Genomic DNA, 18,632 nt, shown 5'->3' on the forward strand with positions numbered 1-18,632 from the left:
GTAATAAAGATCATAAATGTGTGCTCTATGGAGTAATGTTTTCATTAAATTTTCTTTCTGAGATAACTATGGCAGATAGAATTTGATTGGATTTGCAAATGCTGGTATTTGGAGAATGAAGATTGACAGAATCTGACAGGTTTCTGTAGCAAATAAATTTATTGCTGTGAAATTTATTTGCTTCCTAGTTTAGCATGCCAAGGTTGACCTGTCCTTTTCCCTTAATGGAAGTTATAATATAGATTAGTTCATGAATAAATTGAGAATATAGAGTCCTAATTTTCCCATAGTCTCTGCTTCCAAGTGAGTTGGGTGAGAGTGGAAATACATCTCCTTTTGCTTGTGCTTTCTGTACTCAATGGCATCTGCATGTAAGTAAATCCTACTCTGCCGTTTATTTTGTGACCTCTTCCATCTCTAACATGCGCATCTGGATGAGTGGTATGATCGGTTTTTTTCGTTTTGCTATTAGTCTTGGTGGATTATTGATGGCTGCGGCTGTTAGTTCAATTTGTTTCTTACCAAAAGAGTGTTAGTTTTGCTAGAAACTGGAACTAGACGAGGCACATTCCCCCCCACCCACCAGTTATCTCACTAAATTCGAAGCATTTTAGATGGTAGTCTGATTTGATTTGATTGCTTGATGTAGATATGGATAAAAGTCACTTACATTTGTGATCCAAGAGGCTCATCAAACTCCTCTTCCTCCGCCCCTGTCTCTCTCACAAAGATGTTAACTTAAAGCAAGAAGGCTGCCTGTCTTATTGTTTTCATTCGAAGTTAGAAAAAAAATGTGTTTTTAGTTTCTCTGTTGCTGATCTAAACACTATTTCTGGTTGGCAGCTTTTCTCTTATTATGGACGACTCTTGCATTTCTCTTCAGTTCACCACTGCTGCCTACTTTGGGTCTTGACAATCTGGGTGGCCCAACCCATCAAAGACATGATGTTGTGGCAAGCCATGGTGTTGTCGCTACTGATGATGGCAGATGTTCCAGAATTGGGATGGATGCTCTTCGTGAAGGTGGTCATGCAGTTGATGCTGCTGTCGCCGCATCTCTTTGCTTGGGAGTCGTGGGACTAGCGTCAAGTGGTATGGGGGGAGGATCCTTTATGTTGATCTTGCAAGCTAGCGGAGAGGCACAAGCCTTTGATATGAGAGAAACTGCCCCTATGAAAGCTTCCGAGGTGCTCCGATTTGCTTCAATAATTATGTTTTTTATGGTGTTGAACTTTACTGAGATAATTCACCTGAAAAGTTATATGCACTTGGTGTTACATATGAGACATGCCATAGCCCTTCATAGAGCTGATCTCTTCAGGTGCCACAATTCCACTGGTGGTACCGTTTTTTATTCAGACAATACGAGGGAAATGCATGGTTACATAGACTTATCAAGGGAAACCTTGTCTAGTGAATCAATCCACCAGTACTCCCTCTCCACTCACATTGATTCTCTCTTTTCAGGATATGTATGCTGGCAATGCTACTAAAAAAGCTAGAGGTGCGCTCTCAATAGCAGTTCCAGGGGAACTTGCTGGTCTTCACAGAGCTTGGAGAAAGTATGGAAGGCTTCCATGGAAAAGGCTTGTAAGGCCAGCTGAGCAGCTTGCTTGCAAAGGATTCAAAATTTCACCGTACCTTCATATGCAGATGGTCAAAACAGAATCAGGGATTCTGGCTGACAAGGGGCTTCGAGACTTGCTTACATCCAATGGCAAACTTTTGCAACCAGGAAATATCTGCCACAACAAGAAACTAGCACACACACTCAGAAAGATATCAAAGCATGGCATAGAGGCCTTCTATAACGGATCAATAGGATCCAAATTGGTTAAGGATATCCAGAAGGCTGGAGGGATCTTGACAAGAGAGGATTTGCGGAGATATCAAGTTAAAATGCGAGATCCAATCGTTGCTGATATTCTAGGCTTCAAAATACTTGGAATGCCCCCTCCTTCTTCTGGGGGTGCTTCAATGATGCTCGTAAGTGTGTATATTTGTCCTTACTTTCTTCATGCTTCGCAGAAAAAGAGACTACGATTAATAGTTTTCACTGCCACAGATTTTGAACATTCTTGCCCAATACGGAGCCCCTTCTGGCATTTCGGGCCCTCTTGGGATCCATCGAGAAATTGAAGCTCTAAAACATGCATTCGCTGTTAGAATGAATCTTGGTGACCCTGATTTTGTCAATGTCACTGAAGTCGTATCCGACATGCTGTCTCCCAAATTTGCTGAAACGTTAAAGAAAACCATATATGACAATATGACTTTTGATCCTCGTCATTATGGTGGTAGGTACGCTACTTCTTTGATGAGAATCTGGATGATTTACATGATTATAACTGTAAGCACTAAATATATTTTATTTGTATCTTACTAGCACAAAACTGCGTGCTCTCTCCTTTTGGTCGAGAACTTGATAGCCTGTCTATATGATTTATGTTCGTGGCAGTCTCTGTATGGGGGAAAAAAATTGATGTGCATATGTTCATGTGCTAGAATTTATGTTCACAATGGTCATAATATCGTTGTATCATTTCACTGGGAGCTGTCCTTTTTGCCGGCAAGACATTTCCAAATCATTGGGATTCAAATTTCATGAAAGAAATGATTATCAATGTGAACCTGTGCAATGATACTCCAAATACGTTTTTAGGTTTCTCATTGCTGCTTAGTTGTTAATTTTGCATCTGTTTCAAACTCTTCTACATTCAGCTGTGTATAAGGTAAAGGAGTTTCTCTTTTGGTGCAAGCATGCACTTCTGGATGTGTATTATGCTGTTATTTAGAGAGCTAGCCTGTGAAGCACAATATCAGAACAACAAAAGTAACTGTGTATTTGATTGTTGCCAAAAGAATCCACATGTTCCCATTCATCATATTTATTACAGCATCTATAACTATCATCTTCACTGAATTCTTTTTCTGTCAGGTGGAACCAGATCCATGATCACGGCACCAGTCATATTTCAGTTGTAGATATTGAACGAAATGCTGTCTCCATGACCAATACTGTGAACGCATATTTTGGTTCGAATATACTGTCTCCGAGTACGGGAATACTCCTAAACAATGAAATGGATGAGTTCTCCATCCCCATGAACAATGGAGACGTTCCACCTCCAGCACCTCCCAATTCCATCCGCCCAGGGAAGAGGCCATTATCATCCATGACGCCTACTATCATTTTGAAGGTATTATGCTTCGAGATTTTTGTACTCAACATATCATGGTTCCTCTACTCAATTTTGTGCTAGTCGATAAAAGAATCCCAGTATCTTCCTACAGATAATATGCTCTTTCGAGTGGGGTCACAACTCACAAAGGGCTAGGATAGCATACCCTACATTATTGGCCTCTGAACATAGATAACTAATATTGCAAATGGCCTCTATACCTAGCACTACTGTTTAATCTTTCCATGTCTTCCTATGCTTCTTCAGGATGAGAAACTGAAAGCCGTGGTAGGTGCAAGTGGAGGGGCCATGATCATTGCTGGGACTACAGAGGTTATCTTAAATCATTTGAGGGGCATGGATCCACTCCATTCTGTGCTTGCACCAAGAGTTTATCATCAGGTTTTTATTAATGTCCACGGTGCTAACTTCATTAATATTTTTTATTCTGTTCCCAACTGCTTTAGTAGTCTTCCCCGTATTTATTAAGATTTACAAGCTCTACACTTTCCAGTTTCTAGCTGTTTGTTTGGCTTCTGGGTAAGTTCCTATGTTCAGTTTAATCTATATTGGTGTAAATGTGTTCTGAGCTCAATGAATCATGAGTAATTATATATATATATATATATATATATATATATATATATAGCTCTGGTAATAGCATTTTATACTGTTCTTGATTTCTTCAAGAAATGTATTTCTGCTATGAGTTTTAGAATTTGGATATTGGGTTCGAGCCTGCAACCAAGTAGTTAATTTGAACAGCCAGCAATCCAAGCTTCTAACATCCTTCCTACAATGTTGTCTTCGCAGCTGATACCTAACGTGGTACAGTATGAGAATTGGACGACACCATATGATGAACACTATGAAGTTCCTGCTAATGTCAGAACATTTCTTCGTAAAAGGGGCCATGTCCTACAGAGCCTTGCTGGTGGGAGTATTTGTCAATTCATTTTTGTTGATGCAGAAACTAGCAGGAAAAATAAAGGTAGGGGTGAGCTAGTGGGTGTCAGCGACCCTAGAAAAGGAGGTTTTCCTGCTGGTTATTAATATGGTTAGGCCTGTTTACTTCCCTAATAGAATGATTCAAGTGCTAATAGGCAAAGGTTGAAATAAAATAATTGTGTTGAATAACTTCGGACTGATTTCTTTGATGGATAGCAGCATGTGCCCTGGATTTTTCAATTTTGTGGTTCAGAACGAACCAAAATTTGCTTAAAGAATAAAAATTGGAACTTTTATCTGAGATATCAATTTCAAGGAAACCTAAATTTAGCTGATAATTTTGAGTTATATTCATAAGTATTTAAAGGTATGACTCGGAGAAGACTCAGGTAGGCCGGCTAGTAAGTTAGTAGGTCAGCTCATAATTATCACAAGATGATGTATTATTTAGAATAAAAAAGTGAAATAAAATAACTACAATAATATTATTTTAAATAGAACTTTTTTAAAAAATATTTGGAGTTTACTCAATTGAGTTACATTGAAGTTTAACCAAGTTAAATAAATAGCATATCAGGTCAACTTTTTATAAAAATCAAAAGCAAATCTAGCCTAGACTTAGCTTGGAGTTAATGGATTATTGATTTAAATTTTGAATAATAGATCATCAAATTAACCCGTTACACCAAATCAAGTTTTATAAATATAATTATAGACTTAAATGGATTAATCAATTAATATGTTCATATATATTGTGAATTTTCTCTAAGAATTTTACTCTTCCCGAGTTTCATCTCAATTAATTTTTTTATCTTATATATCAAACCAAACATAAATCAATCCTACCCCATTTACACTTCTATATTAAACATTTTGAGTTTTGTACTTGAACCTCGACAAGATTAGGAAATTAATGAATTTCTACGTAAAAAAGGTTGGCCTGAGGCCATCAGATGTTGCTAGACGCTTTGGAGAAGAGAATCAGTCCAAGACGCTCAGTTTTGAATGTGCTGATGTTTAAGGACGTTAATGTCACCTGGATTTTAAATATATGTAAGAATGATTTTGAAAAGATGTTCCTTGGTTATCATGAGGAGGATTGCTCTGAAGTGATCAAGGCATACGAGGGCGAGATTGAATTTCAAGGACTCGTTAAATGAGAGCGACACATTATTTGATCAAGGATTGAACTCTTGAAACAGATGAGCAACTGCAATTGGTTTGCGCTGTAGCAAGTTAGGAAGTGAATGGAGTGGTAAATTTTCTTTGTACTCTTATAGTTTTGTCTCAAGGATTCACTGAGATCAGATGAGTTTACATTCTTCTGTCAGTTTCCACAACTTAGTGCTGTCCCAGAAATGATTTTGCTGGTATGTATTTCTGTGAGAATGACAGTGACATCATGTTCTTGAAGAAACATGTGAAATGTTATAAATTTCTTTGCTTGAGTTCATGCTTGGTTTCTTTATTCATCATTAGTTTATGAGTACTAAATTTGATATTAGTTGCGTAATGGTATTCTCACCTCAACTTAAGCCCACAAAGCATCCAAAGTGCTTTGCAGAACATTTTGGTTCGACTCGACTCTCAAGTCTTCTGTCGTGTACCTATTTCGTAGAGCTTGGTTGATTTGAGACTAATTTGATCCCTGCGTTTCTTTATAGTGTAATTTTACTGTTTCTTCAGTTAATTTGATGGCAAAAAATCAAGAATTTAGCCTAACCAGAGTAAAACAGTTCCTCTCTTGTTCTAAATTCAATATTATGAACATTTACAAGGATAGTTTTGGCTCTAAGAGGTTTAAGGAAGCAGGTGCCTACATGTAGATGAGGTTGGCGCAACAGATGCCATTGATATGATAGTGCTGGAAGCCACTGAACTCTGGAAGTAGAAGAAGAGAATTGAGTGGTTCTCCCTTCTTTGTTCCAGTTGAAGTCCAGGTTTTCAAATGGTCCCTTACTTTCTACCATTAAAAGGAAAGAAATGTCTTGGGGACCAATACATCTCAATCCTTGCTTACAGTTAGCAAAGAGGTCTCGAATTTCGAGTGTTAAAAAATAAGAACTACAGGGTTCTCTAACCATGTTAAGTTGGCCAGAGATTTCAGCAGTGTAATTGAGTCCAGTAAGCCTTGTAAAGATCACTAGTAACACACTCACACTCACACCTCCTAAGCAGTGGGCAGGATATTAGTAAGATTGCTGTGGTAAATCTGGTTCAAGCAGTGTCTAGTGGGGAGGAAAAAAGGAGGGGAGAGAAGGAATCGGTCCCATCATCAATGAAAACTTGAATAGAGATTAAAGGATGGGGTCCTTCTACATGCGTTATAATAAAGAAGGATTTGAAAGTGAGTCCGAGTCTAAGGGAGAAGATCAAGAACGTGAATTGATGTGTCTAAATACAAGCAGGGATACCATGAACACGTCTCAAACTGCTGATACTTTTGCTTTCACTGTTACTGCTTATCATTGGCTTTAAAAAAGAAGAGCAGTAACTCTTAATAGAGCTTGAGGGCTTTTAATTTAGTGACAAAAAAGGTCATGGTCCAAGGATAAATCATTGAGACAGGTCTTGTGGGGTGGGAGGGTGGAGAAGATGGGCTTGTAATTGATAGATGGACAGAATAAGGCAACTGACTATTTTTGCTCCCTTTAGTGACTGCTTATCTGGTCCCCTTTATATCATTGTCGCCTTTTACACATTTTCCAGCACCTCTTTCCTCTTTATTTTGGTTCCTTTAATGTATCCTGAGCATATTAATGTTGTCTGTCATGCAGTAGATGCTAATTTTCTTCTTACACTGGAAAACAACAGCATGTATATTGCCTGAAAATAGGAGTCCCTGTTCTTGTCTATCTTTTCCCTTGCTGAAGTCACTTTGCTCATCGACTGATCATTACTGCATGATTGCCACTGTACATTTCTATCATATGCTATGTTAATCGAGCAAAACAATCATCAATCTAAAGCTCATCCTCTAGGTGTGCTGAAACTAAAGGAGGCAATGATTTCATTACTATGAACATGGGGAGGTAGTTAGAGTTCTCTGCATTTTTCTCTTTACTTTTTGCAGATTCCAGGCCATAACATTGTGTTAGCTTCTTAAAGAATTGGCGCTTGCTACAGTGACTTCACTATTGCCTGGATGTTACTTTTGGTTGCAACTAGAGAAGCACCAAGTGAAGGAAGGAACTGTGTATCTGTCATTTTAACATCATTTTCACTGAAAATTGAATCATCTTCGATCACATAAAGCTTAATAATGCGCGATAACCCTTAAGATTTGAGTGCTAAATCATTGCTGACTTCAATAATTTATGAACTTTGGAGGTTGCATGTATGATTCCTCCGCTAACGTCTAGCCAAGTACTTTTTCTCCACTTTATTCCTTTTGCTGTCTTCTGTGGGACCAGGTAACTCGTAGTAAACTTCAAAAGCCAAGTCTTGTTCAGTACACTGGCTTTTTTCATGAAGAGTTTATTTCTTAAAACACAACGACCATCCATTGATCCATCTATCCGTAACAGTGGAGTTTAGTTTATGAGATTGGTGTGTTTGGAAGTGTGGTATTTTCAAATTATTTTTTGTTTTAAAATAATACATATTTTTTATTTTTTAAAATTTATTTTTAACGTTAAAATATTATAAAAATTCAAAAACACTAAGTTACTCTAAGTGGCCCCGTTAACATTGATTTTTAACCGTTAAAAAACAAAATGTTGAGATATGGTCCTTAGGCCAGTATCTCTTGATCAAGTTTCTGAATGCTTGTTGTGTAGAAAACATTCTCTCTTATGCACGGGCAGGACATTCCTGAATTGACATTTTCTACCTCCCAAAATCCAAGATTGTTGTCATCTTTTCTTACAGAACTCGGTGTCAGAAAATATAATTATGACCATATCAAGATGAGGGAGTGGATCCAATTCTATCTTACATTAGGGTTTCATCTTGACATGAAAAATATGCTCAATTATTTGGTTTGGCCTTGTGAGATTGGGATTGACTGAGTCAGATGCCAAATCCTAATATAAAAATCTCAGTATCCAGCTATTGCCCCCCAACAAACATGCCTCTATGTCTAGGCAAGAACAGAAAAGGCCGCACACAGCTTTGTTTTTTTTAAAAAAAAATGTTTATTTTATTTGAGTTTGGGCTCGCATTTTCATGGGATTCTATTTTAAAGGCAACGGTTCTCTTAAAGAACGTGGCTTTGCACTCAAAAACAGGCTGGCCCGTGCTTAATGGTCCCACTTGTTAGGACTTTTCAAGGGATTTTAGCTGAATTTTTGCGTTACAATAGCAACACCGTCCTTCCCATTCAGCCCCCGTTTGGGCTGCAGGTGGGTAAAAATTTATAGAGCATTTTAGAATTTAGTTAATGAGATAGACTTCATTTATATTCTTAAAAGGTAAAAAGCTCTGCAATGCATTTTTAGTTTTTCACTATTTACATGGGTTTTCTTTGGTAAATCTGATTCTACATTGGATCAAATATCATAATATTTTGCAGGATTTTGTGTTTTTTTTCCCTCATTCACCAAGTGAAGCCATTTCCGATGCTGATGCCGATGCCGATGCCAGTGCCATCTTCTCCATGTCATCACTGCCAATTTACAAAAACATAAGAAGAAAAGATCAAAGGTCAAAGGAGTCAAAAGAAACAAGAGCCAATCAATTTCAAACAAAGAGGGAACGGAAGACAAGGTCTAGCATGTGATGGCATTGCTGCCATAACCGAAAGAATCCTAAGACAGTGAAGAAATTTCTCCAAAAGAAAAAGGGCCAAAAAACAGCCAACCCTGCATTCAGTTTAACCACTCAACAGTACAGAATCTACAGACGCACACACATTACAGAGACAGAACATAGCAAACCACTGATTTTTCTCCTTCCATTCTCCCTTTTACTCTTCTCTGCTACAACCTACAAATACACACCAAAATCCCACTTGGCTTGTCTTTCTCTACGAGAAAACCGACCCCATTAATGCCTTGAACACAACAGTAAATGCTTGTTATCAGTTTCTTTCCTTACAGTACATACCTTTTTCAACTACCTCTTGCATTATCCAGTCCAACTTTCATTTAATAACACCGCAGGCACTTATTGAATAGATATTCTTATCATAACAATAACATTTACCTCTCAAATTTTATAGTTCTTCAAGGTCTTATCTTGTTTCTCACTACTACTCCCTCTGCATTTGTCTCTACTTTTTTTCTTCCTGGGTTTTTTCTAGGCTGTACTCCAGAGTTCAGAGACACTTTTTGTTCATTAACTTTGCTCGTTTCTTCATGTTCCTTTGTTTTGGCTCTGGGGTTTTGATCCTCTTGCTTTCAAGGTTTAGTAGCATTTTCTTGGGAAGCGTTCCCTTTTGATTTTCCCGGGAGAATTTCCTTGCTTTTCCCTGACATTTACTTGAGATTTCACCTTGTTTTCAAGTGTAGAATTTAGTGAAGTTCTCTTCTTGGACTTGCAATAGAAGTTCTATTTTAATGAGCGTCCTTTTTTTTTTGTCTTGAATTCAACAATCTGTGAAATTTAGAGTCTAGTACTTGAAATTTGTCTTCAATGGGGTGGTCAAGCTGGCTTCCTTTTGTCTATCTTTCATGGAGTTTCTTTATTTCAAGTACTCATGAGTCACAAACTTATCAGCTACAGCTTCTTCTGCAACTAAGGAAGCATTTAGAGAATCCTCCCCAATTGGATATTTTGGAAGGCTACAATGGAGACCTTTGTAACTTGTCTTCAAGTCCAAATCTGGGTATTGTTTGCCTGGAAAATACTGTTACTGAACTCAAAATTATGGGAGACAAGCTTGTCAAGGTTAGTAATGACTTCAATGGATTTGCAATTCCTAATCAGACTTTATCTGAAAGTTTCTCAATTGATTCTTTTGTTACTACACTGACAAGGTTAACTAGCTTGAAAGTTCTTAGGTTAGTGTCTTTGGGGATCTGGGGACCACTTCCTGATAAGATTCACAGGTTGTATTCACTTGAAGTTTTGGACTTGAGCTCAAATTTTTTTTCTGGTTCAGTTCCACCCCAGCTATCAAGACTGGTTAAGCTTAATTATCTAACTTTAGATGGCAATTACTTCAATGGAAGTGTCCCTGATTGGCTGGATTCATTGTCAAATCTCACCATTTTGAGCTTGAAGAGTAACAGGTTTAATGGTCAGTTTCCTTCTTCAATATGCAGAATCATAACACTAACTGATATTGCCTTGTCTCACAATCATCTTACTGGTAAATTGCCTGATTTGAGCACCTTAAGTAGGCTACATATGTTGGATTTAAGAGAGAACAAGTTAGATTCTGAACTACCTGGAATGCCAAAAGAGTTGATTACAGTTCTCCTAAGCAATAACTCCTTCTCGGGAAAAATTCCTGGGCAATTTGGTCAGCTGAATCAGCTTCAACACCTTGATTTGTCTTTAAATCATCTCAGCGGAACACCTCCCTCTTCCATGTTCTCTCTGCCAAACATCAGTTACTTGAATTTAGCATCAAATATGCTGAGTGGGCCACTTCCAAATCATCTTCTTTGTGGCAGCAAACTTGGGTTTGTCGATCTTTCTTCAAACAAGTTAATCGGTGGACTTCCCTCTTGCTTGGGAAGCATGCTAGATAAGAGAGTCGTTAAGTTCGGAGGGAATTGCTTATCCGTTGATTCCCAAAATCAGCATCAGGAGTCGTACTGTAATGTGGCTAATGAGGAGGGGAAACAATCAAGATGCAGAGCAGTAGGAATATTAGTTGCTGCCATTAGTGGAGCTGTTCTTGTTATCAGTCTTTTGGCATTGTTGGTTGTCTTTTTGCGCAGAAGATACCGTTCTAGAAGGACATTCAAGCAGAATATAATTTCCAAGGTTGAACAAGATAACATACCAACTGGGGTTTCTTCTGAAGTCCTAGCAAATGCCAGTAAGTCATACAGCATTGTCAAGTAACCTTTTCTTTTTTTGTATGTCCCATTGCAATGCGTGCTAATATTTTCTATAATGTTATTTTCCTCATAAGGAATCTCTCGGCATTAATTAATTCGTAACCTTCCCGTTCCTTTCAGGATTCATTTCTGAAGCAGCCAAGCTAGGGACACAAGGAGCCCCAGTATGCCGTGTATTTACCTTGGAAGAGTTAAAGGAAGCCACAAACAACTTTGATTCATCGTCATTTATGGGAGAAGGCTCAATCGGGAAGGTACTTCATGAGAACTCAACTATTCTTCGAAAATTTAGTGGAAAAACGTATCTTGAACTTTTACAGCCAAGAGCATGAATTGCATATGGTTAAAATCTAGTTCCTACTTCTAGAACAATTTTTGATGTAATTTCTAAGCTTTTTTTGCACTCTCACTCATCCGAGAACAACATTTGTTGCATGTTTTTGTTGAACTAGTTTTTTTGTCCATCTCAAAGGGCCTGTTCAATTTAATCTGTTTTACTTGTCAGATTTACAAAGGGAGATTGGAGAACGGAACCTATGTTGCTATACGATCTCTGTCTTTGTTGAAGAAGCATTCAATTCAAAATCTTAAGGTTCGCCTGGATTTGCTTTCAAAGCTACACCATCCACATTTGGTTGGTCTGTTGGGTCATTGCGTTGACAGTGGCATACAAAATGATTCTAGTAGCACCAAAGTCTTCCTTGTTTATGAATACTTGCCCAATGGAAACTATCGTACTCATCTTTCAGGTCAGTATCGCTCTCTTCAGGGTTCAGAGCATAAGATCACATCCTTTTAATAGCACATAAACTTTTGTGTGTGTGTGTTTGCTTGCACTACACATGGTTTTTCCAATTTATAAGCAGGATGACCCTGTAGGACTTGCTACAAACAAGCTGCTGCTATTACCATATTTTATCCACAATAGCTTTATCAATCGCCTCTAGTCTCTAACAACTACTAATGCTGCTTATCTATGTCCAGAAATGTGCCCAGAGAAAGCCCTTGGGTGGCCAGATAGATTGGCAATTCTTATTGGTGTTGCCAAGGCTGTGCATTTTCTACATACCGGGGTGATTCCTGGTGCTTTTAACAATAGACTGAAAACAGATAATATATTGCTTGATGAGCATCGGATTGCGAAGCTAAGTGACTATGGAATGTCCATCATCACAGATGAGATTGAAAAACCTGAGGTACATTTGGCAGCTACACATGCTAAATTATTTAACTTGTAATGGTATCTATTTTCTGAGTGTATTCTGATGCATTTCATCTGTTTTGTAGGCAAAGGGAGATGTCCTGAAATCAAGGTATATATTCTACTTTGCTAAGCATTAAGTTCTAGATAGAATGCACAAAAAGGGGTTCATGTAAATTTTTTTAAAGCTTGAAGTTTGTTTTCTGGAGATTCAGTATTAACTTCAATTGTTCATATAAATCTTAGCTTGGAGATTTGTAATACAACTTAAACTTTTAGGTTGAGATGGTTCTTTGACTTGTTGACTAAATGGTCATGAGTTTGAATCTCACCACCCCCATTATTTCTTAGGTAGAGTAGATTCCTTGACAATTTTTAATGAAATGTCTTCAGCTGATGATGCTTTCTTAAATTGAAACCATCACTGAATGCCAACACCTACGACCACTGTTTCAGCTATTGATTCTGCTACTATGATTGCAGTTGCCATTGATTCTGCTCACCTTAACTTACCTCCTCAGTCATCTAGTCATCTTTATAGCTGAGAAGGGGTTCTGTTATTAGTCCACTAATGCTGACTATATCCAAACTGCACTCACTGGCATTTGTTCCTCTGAACATCCACTACTGTCAGTTGTGCCTCGTTATCACTCTGAACATCCAAACTACACTCACTGGCATTTGTTCCTCTGAACACCCAGGATTGTTGCTCAGCCACCGGTCCATTGCTACTACTAAATTGCTGTTACTATCCAAGTTGCTATTATTCTCTTGACAATGAAATGTACCCACCACAATGCTGTTGCTCATCATATATTGCAGTTGAGTGTAACAATTAGTTACATGCAGCAGCTATCTCTTTCGATTTCCCGAGTGATAGTTCAAAAGTGAGAATTGACTGAAGACATACCTAGGAAGCATAAATGAGTAAAACGACATGTTTAGGTCATGGAAGAAATATTCACTGCCTAAGAAGTGTTTGAAATTTCCTTGATTGTTGAATTGCTGCTGCAGTATCTTTAATAGTTTGTTCCATCCTTTTGCTGCAGTCACAAGATAAACTTAGAGGATGATGTCTACAACTTTGGGTTCATACTGCTTGAATCACTCGTTGGGCCTATAGTAACCGGGAAAGGAGAAGCATTTCTGCTAAATGAAATGGTATTGCAAAATCTCTTATGTTCTTGAGTTTTCTAATTTATGGAACATTATTATATATGTGTGTGCACGCTTGTGCGATTTAAAGGTTAAAATTGCTTTGCTTGCCATTTTTACCATTCAGCTGAATGGTTAGTTCTAATCTGCCATTCCATTTCCCATTTCTTTCAAGTTTCCATTTTTATCCCTTTAAAATGTGTTGAGGTTTTTATGCATTGTGAGAAACATACAATTGATGGTTCTTAACATGGAAAGGGATCTTGTTTTCCTCCATTCTTCATAATGTCACTCTTGCTTAAGTCCTATGAATTCTTACCTTTATTTTGTTTTTAATTTGTTTTGATGACATATCTCTGAGATCTGGTGTTACATATGTCAGGCATCCTTTGGAAGCCAGGATGGTCGAAGAAAAATTGTGGATCCAATTGTCTTAACTACTTGCTCACAGGAGTCATTATCAATTTTGGTTTCCATCACGAGTAAATGCATATCTCCTGAACCATCAACTCGTCCATCTTTCGAGGATGTCCTCTGGAACTTGCAGTACGCAGCTCAAGTCCAAGCCATGGCGGATGCTGATCAGTAATCAGATTCTACGTCATAGTTGTTACTTATGTGCAGTGCTATACCTGAGATTAAGCTTTAGCTGATAAGAAGCAAATACAGCCATATGGAAGGGCTCTGTAAACACGTAAGGTAGGTATATGTTCAGGCAGGTTTATTTCATTCAGATTTAGAAATGTAAAAGTTGTAAATGTCATACTTGATTGGTTGACCTTAAGCATAGCTGAATTCTTCCTTTTGAAATAGAAATTCCAGCTGCTCAAAGCTTCAAATATTTGGTTATGGGAGTTTCAATTATAAAAAATTAAGGACTGAAATGGACTGTAACAAGTAATCTTCAAGGGATGGTGCTGCTTCAACATTCTTTGAAATACCAATTTGATTATACCATCTGACTGTAAAACCAGAACAAAACAAGAAAAGAAACTATATATATTCTTTGAGAATTGAAGCCTGCCGGATAACTTATACCATATCCATGTTGAGGTATTGGCAGTGTAGCTTGTGTCGTAAGAGACAAAGTCTTCCTATTCACCATTGGTTTCTGGTCGAAATGTTGACTTCAAATGCACCCAAAGCTCTTACACTTGGTGGTTTCTGACATGACATGATCTTTGTACCTTGAGTCTTGACCTGCCATGGCTTAACATTTGGGAAGAACCCATTTTATGTTGATTTTAAACATCATCTCCAACTGGCTCGACTTTAAGCTAAGGTTGCTGTACTAATTTATGTTGAACATGTTGCCACTTGTACAAGTATCATCAAAGAAAGGGATCAAATGTGTCGGTTGCAGCAAACTTTTTTTTTGTTCCTATGTTGATGGTTGCTGTGGAGATTTTGTCATCAGGTAGACATAACTGTGAAGCTTTAAAAATAAGGGAAAGGAGAGCTGTCAAATCCTACCTGAAAAAAAAATACTAATTTTAATCTTAAAATCAAATACAAATGAGGAAATTTATGTTTCCCAAGAGATTATAATACATTATAATCACAATAGATAAGAGAGATAGGGAGTAACGCATAATCTTTGATCATCTGGACAGAGACTTTTCAACCACTGCTTGAACCATTTTTGCTTTGAGTTTAAGGCCGACCTACTTGTAGATGTATGGAGCTACATCTTGGTCATGTTTTTATGAATGGGTCGGTGCACCTTACAGGTAGCTGGGTCATGAGTGGCAGAGCACAAGTCATCCTCAAGCCCCTGTAAAATTGACCCCCCATCTCAGACTGATTTTTGTGCCTTCAACTTCAATTGCGGGCTTCAAGTATAGGAGGAGGGTGGAGATGATGTGACTTTCAATTCGGATTCTGACTTCTACAAGCCCTGATAAGTTACTTTCATTGTGGCGGGGTATAATAATTACTATTTTTAAAAAATATTTTTTATTTAAAAACATATTAAAATAATAAATTTTTATTATTTTTTAAAATAATATGCTAATGTGAACCATTTGGGAGTGTGTGAAAGGCATCTCTCAATGTCTAAAAATGTCCTTTCATCATTTTTTTTTAAGTGCTGTCGTGTTATTTTCTTGTTAATGCGGCACATGTATCTAGTGATGGTCTGACTTTTTGTTGGTGAGCTTATTTTTTTTTTCTGTCTCTCTCTTCTCCTGAAACTTAAAGCTTAGCCTTCTTAGTTATTAGTATTTTAATTTCAGTTTCAATTCTTTTGATTTCTTATTTTTTTTATTTTTATAGAAGTTTTATTTTTTTCAATTCCATCCTTAAATCTCAATTTATTAAATATTATATTCTCTAATTTAGTCCTTATTTTTTGGATTTCTAGTTTTTTTGTCTTAGTACTTTTGTAAAAGTTTTATTGATTTTTAATTTCATCCTTCAATTAAAATTAATGATATTATGTTTTCTAATCCGGTTTTCATTGTTTTGATTTATAATTTTTTTGATCATTTTGAAAAAATTATTTTTTTATTTCACTATTTAATTACAACATTATTTTTATTTTTTATGTCAATTTTGAGCGCCATTTTAAAAAAAAATTATCTTTTTACCAAATTGTTTTATTTTCCAATTTCATTCTTCAATTAAATATAAAATTTATTTTGCATTTTAATTTTAATCTTTATTCTTTTAGTTGCTATTTTTTAAAAACCCTTTTGTATAATTGAAATTCTTTTTTTAAAATTTCATCCTATTGATTGTGAATTGAACTTCATGGTTTTTTCATATTGAATACTTTAAATCTAATAACTCGAGTCATGAGTTTAAAAAGTTAATATGATATTTTTTTATATAAAAAAACTTTATAATTCTTTTTATTTTTTTATCGATTTATTCCAATCATATGATATGAGTAAAAGTTTAGTAGGGATATATTGGGTTAGCTCAGTCCTAATTATTGCAGTTATAAGTTTGTCATGATTGATTTTTATGTTATTTTTTACTTTATTTTAGAACCCAAATATTATTTTTTATAAAAAAAATAATAATAATAATCTAGTACTGCCTTAAAACACGGGTACCGAGGCTGATTTCTATTCTAAATTATAAGCAAAGCATGCTAGGAGTTGTGAAATTGAAGTTGAATCTATTTAGGGAATGACAATATATCGGGTTAGGTCGAAGTGGTTTTTTATGCACCACACTTGACTAGGTATACTCATAATCATCACCTGCATCCGATCAAATGAGGTGAAGTATCTTTCTAGTAACCGCCTTGACCTGTCCTGGATTTTTTTAAAAAAATATTCTCTTCATAAAATCACATCCCTAATAAATTAGTATAAAAAAATCTCATATATTTAATTATCTCATTTTTCTAATTCACATATTTAAGATATTAATACTACATCTAATTTAAAAATATAGAATCATGCCACTCAACATCAATAATAATATGTACTAATTAATAGATAGTGATTAGCATGGTTATATATTATTATTATTATTATTATTATTCAAGATCTCTATTATATTAAGAAATTATGTATATTCTGTTGAATTTAAATATTTGTTTTTTGTTTTTTTTAAATTGACTTACATCATATACTTCAACAAAGTTACATCAAAATCCTGACTTATATTATATCACTTAGTATTTGATAAAGATATATTATATATAATATTAAAAGACATTAACATACTAATTTTACATATTTTTTAATAATAATAATAATAATTAATGATCATATATTCATAATTATAAATTAAACTTAAATAATAAAATAAATTAATCCACTTGAGGAAGATGATGACACAAGGAATGCAATGACACCATTGACATCAATTTTTGACTGTCAGTGTCATCTGCACATGCAACACGAAAACAGCGGAGCAACAACACGCGCTTTATTAATTTTTTTTGTTTTTTTATTTTATTTATTAAATTACCATATTACCTCTAATACCAAATAATTACTAAAAAAATTCTTTATATTGAATGACGTAGAAGCCCCTATAGCCATGCCTGATTATTTCAATTCTAGAGGCAAATGGATCATTAAAACACGCTTAAAAAAATTAAAAAAAATCCTAGGCCACAAACAATTTTTTTTTTTGTTAATGGCAAAACCGTTAATCTATTATTATAATCTACATTGAATTTAGTCATTTACAAAGGATTTTTCCACGTGTATTAGGTTCTTGTAATTATTATTTTTACTGTGCTAGTTTGGAAAAAAAAAAAAAAAGGTTAGATGTCCGTATGGATTGAGTGAAACTTCCATCTCTCAGCCTACTTTTGTAACACATGAATGCAATCCTCTGTTGCTAATTATAGCTAGCGTGGAGGCGCGTGTTCTTGACTGAAACAGCATTGGTGACGCCTGAATAAACAATGTCGGCGAATACAGACAGCCAAGTATGAAAGCGACGGCAACATTAACCCCCACCCGCAGCAACTCAACGTGAGTTGTCAATTCACTCCAGTTAGGTTACTCTTCTACTTGTGGCCGTTAAGTTGGATCGCTCTTCACCAGACTCTCAGTCAGCATTAACCCACCGGGCCCACCGGGCCCTGCTGCCGTCGGTGCATGATTAGTGCGTGCTTTACAAACTCTCATATAAGCACGTTACGTATTCTCCTTAGCTAACCTTTTTTTAATCAAATAGTTAATTTATGTGGGAAAAGTGAATCTGGTCCCGAGGTATCATTCTGTAAACAAAGAGATAAGCGACAAAACTCTTCTATTATGAACGAGGCTGTCCAGCATCTATATCAACACTTCTTTTAGAGTGCTTCGTCATATGGAAAAAATATTTTTTTAATTAAAAATATAATAGAGTAATATTTTTTATTTTTTATATCATCAAGGTAAAATTATAAATAATTTTTGAAAAAAAGTTTATTTTAATATTTTTAAGTAAAATACAATTACAAAATATTTTTAAAAATTAATTAAATCATATTAGTAAACACATTTTAATCAATTTTTTTCCCATGACCGTATGGTATCTATTTAATTTTTTGTGCAAGTAAGATTAAATATATAACTTCAATATGAGAGAAAAAAGTTATTTATATAAAAAATAAAATAATATAATATTATTATCATCATCATTATTTTCTTAACTAATATTATTATCATCATTATCATCATCTTCATCACTATTATTATTTTCTTAACCAACATTATTATCATAGTTATCATCATCGTT

The 18,632-nt window shown here is 35.7% G+C and overlaps 2 protein-coding genes and 1 long non-coding RNA gene across 3 annotated transcripts; 2 read left to right on the plus strand and 1 right to left on the minus strand.

The window, feature by feature from the left end:
- Window positions 1-285: 285 nt before the first annotated feature.
- LOC133687149 (glutathione hydrolase 1-like) lies at window positions 286-4,431 on the plus strand. Its single transcript, XM_062107024.1, has 7 exons — window positions 286-371; window positions 844-1,187; window positions 1,468-1,986; window positions 2,066-2,301; window positions 2,939-3,200; window positions 3,450-3,584; window positions 3,996-4,431. Exons 1-7 carry the CDS (start codon window positions 359-361, stop codon window positions 4,233-4,235), a joined length of 1,749 nt encoding a protein of 582 aa, XP_061963008.1. The 5' UTR covers window positions 286-358; the 3' UTR covers window positions 4,236-4,431.
- A 4,367-nt stretch (window positions 4,432-8,798) lies between these two features.
- On the plus strand, window positions 8,799-14,280 carry LOC133668213 (probable inactive leucine-rich repeat receptor-like protein kinase At3g03770). The gene is made up of 7 exons (XM_062087985.1): window positions 8,799-11,061; window positions 11,204-11,337; window positions 11,589-11,832; window positions 12,068-12,279; window positions 12,371-12,396; window positions 13,334-13,445; window positions 13,822-14,280. The coding sequence occupies exons 1-7, from the start codon at window positions 9,705-9,707 to the stop codon at window positions 14,026-14,028; spliced, it is 2,292 nt and encodes a 763-aa protein (XP_061943969.1). The 5' UTR covers window positions 8,799-9,704; the 3' UTR covers window positions 14,029-14,280.
- Window positions 13,738-15,275, minus strand: LOC133668222 (uncharacterized). Its single transcript, XR_009833654.1, has 2 exons — window positions 14,206-15,275; window positions 13,738-14,071 (listed from the first exon to the last, which is right to left on the minus strand). It is a non-coding gene; the product is annotated as an uncharacterized LOC133668222 (long non-coding RNA).
- Between the last annotated feature and the right edge of the window lie 3,357 nt (window positions 15,276-18,632).

This window comes from Populus nigra, chromosome 1 (genome assembly GCF_951802175.1).
Source record: "Populus nigra chromosome 1, ddPopNigr1.1, whole genome shotgun sequence".
Taxonomy (NCBI): domain Eukaryota; kingdom Viridiplantae; phylum Streptophyta; class Magnoliopsida; order Malpighiales; family Salicaceae; genus Populus; species Populus nigra.

Bases quoted from the DNA above. Each gene is read 5' to 3' on its own strand.
- LOC133687149 (XM_062107024.1), top strand. The intron at 1,987-2,065 runs GTAAGTGTGTAT...TCACTGCCACAG, and splicing joins GGGGTGCTTCAATGATGCTC to ATTTTGAACATTCTTGCCCA. The intron at 2,302-2,938 runs GTACGCTACTTC...TTTTTCTGTCAG, and splicing joins CCTCGTCATTATGGTGGTAG to GTGGAACCAGATCCATGATC.
- LOC133668213 (XM_062087985.1), top strand. From the start codon at position 9,705: ATGGGGTGGTCAAGCTGGCTTCCTTTTGTCTATCTTTCATGGAGTTTC. The intron at 12,280-12,370 runs GTACATTTGGCA...TCTGTTTTGTAG, and splicing joins ATGAGATTGAAAAACCTGAG to GCAAAGGGAGATGTCCTGAA. The intron at 13,446-13,821 runs GTATTGCAAAAT...TACATATGTCAG, and splicing joins CATTTCTGCTAAATGAAATG to GCATCCTTTGGAAGCCAGGA.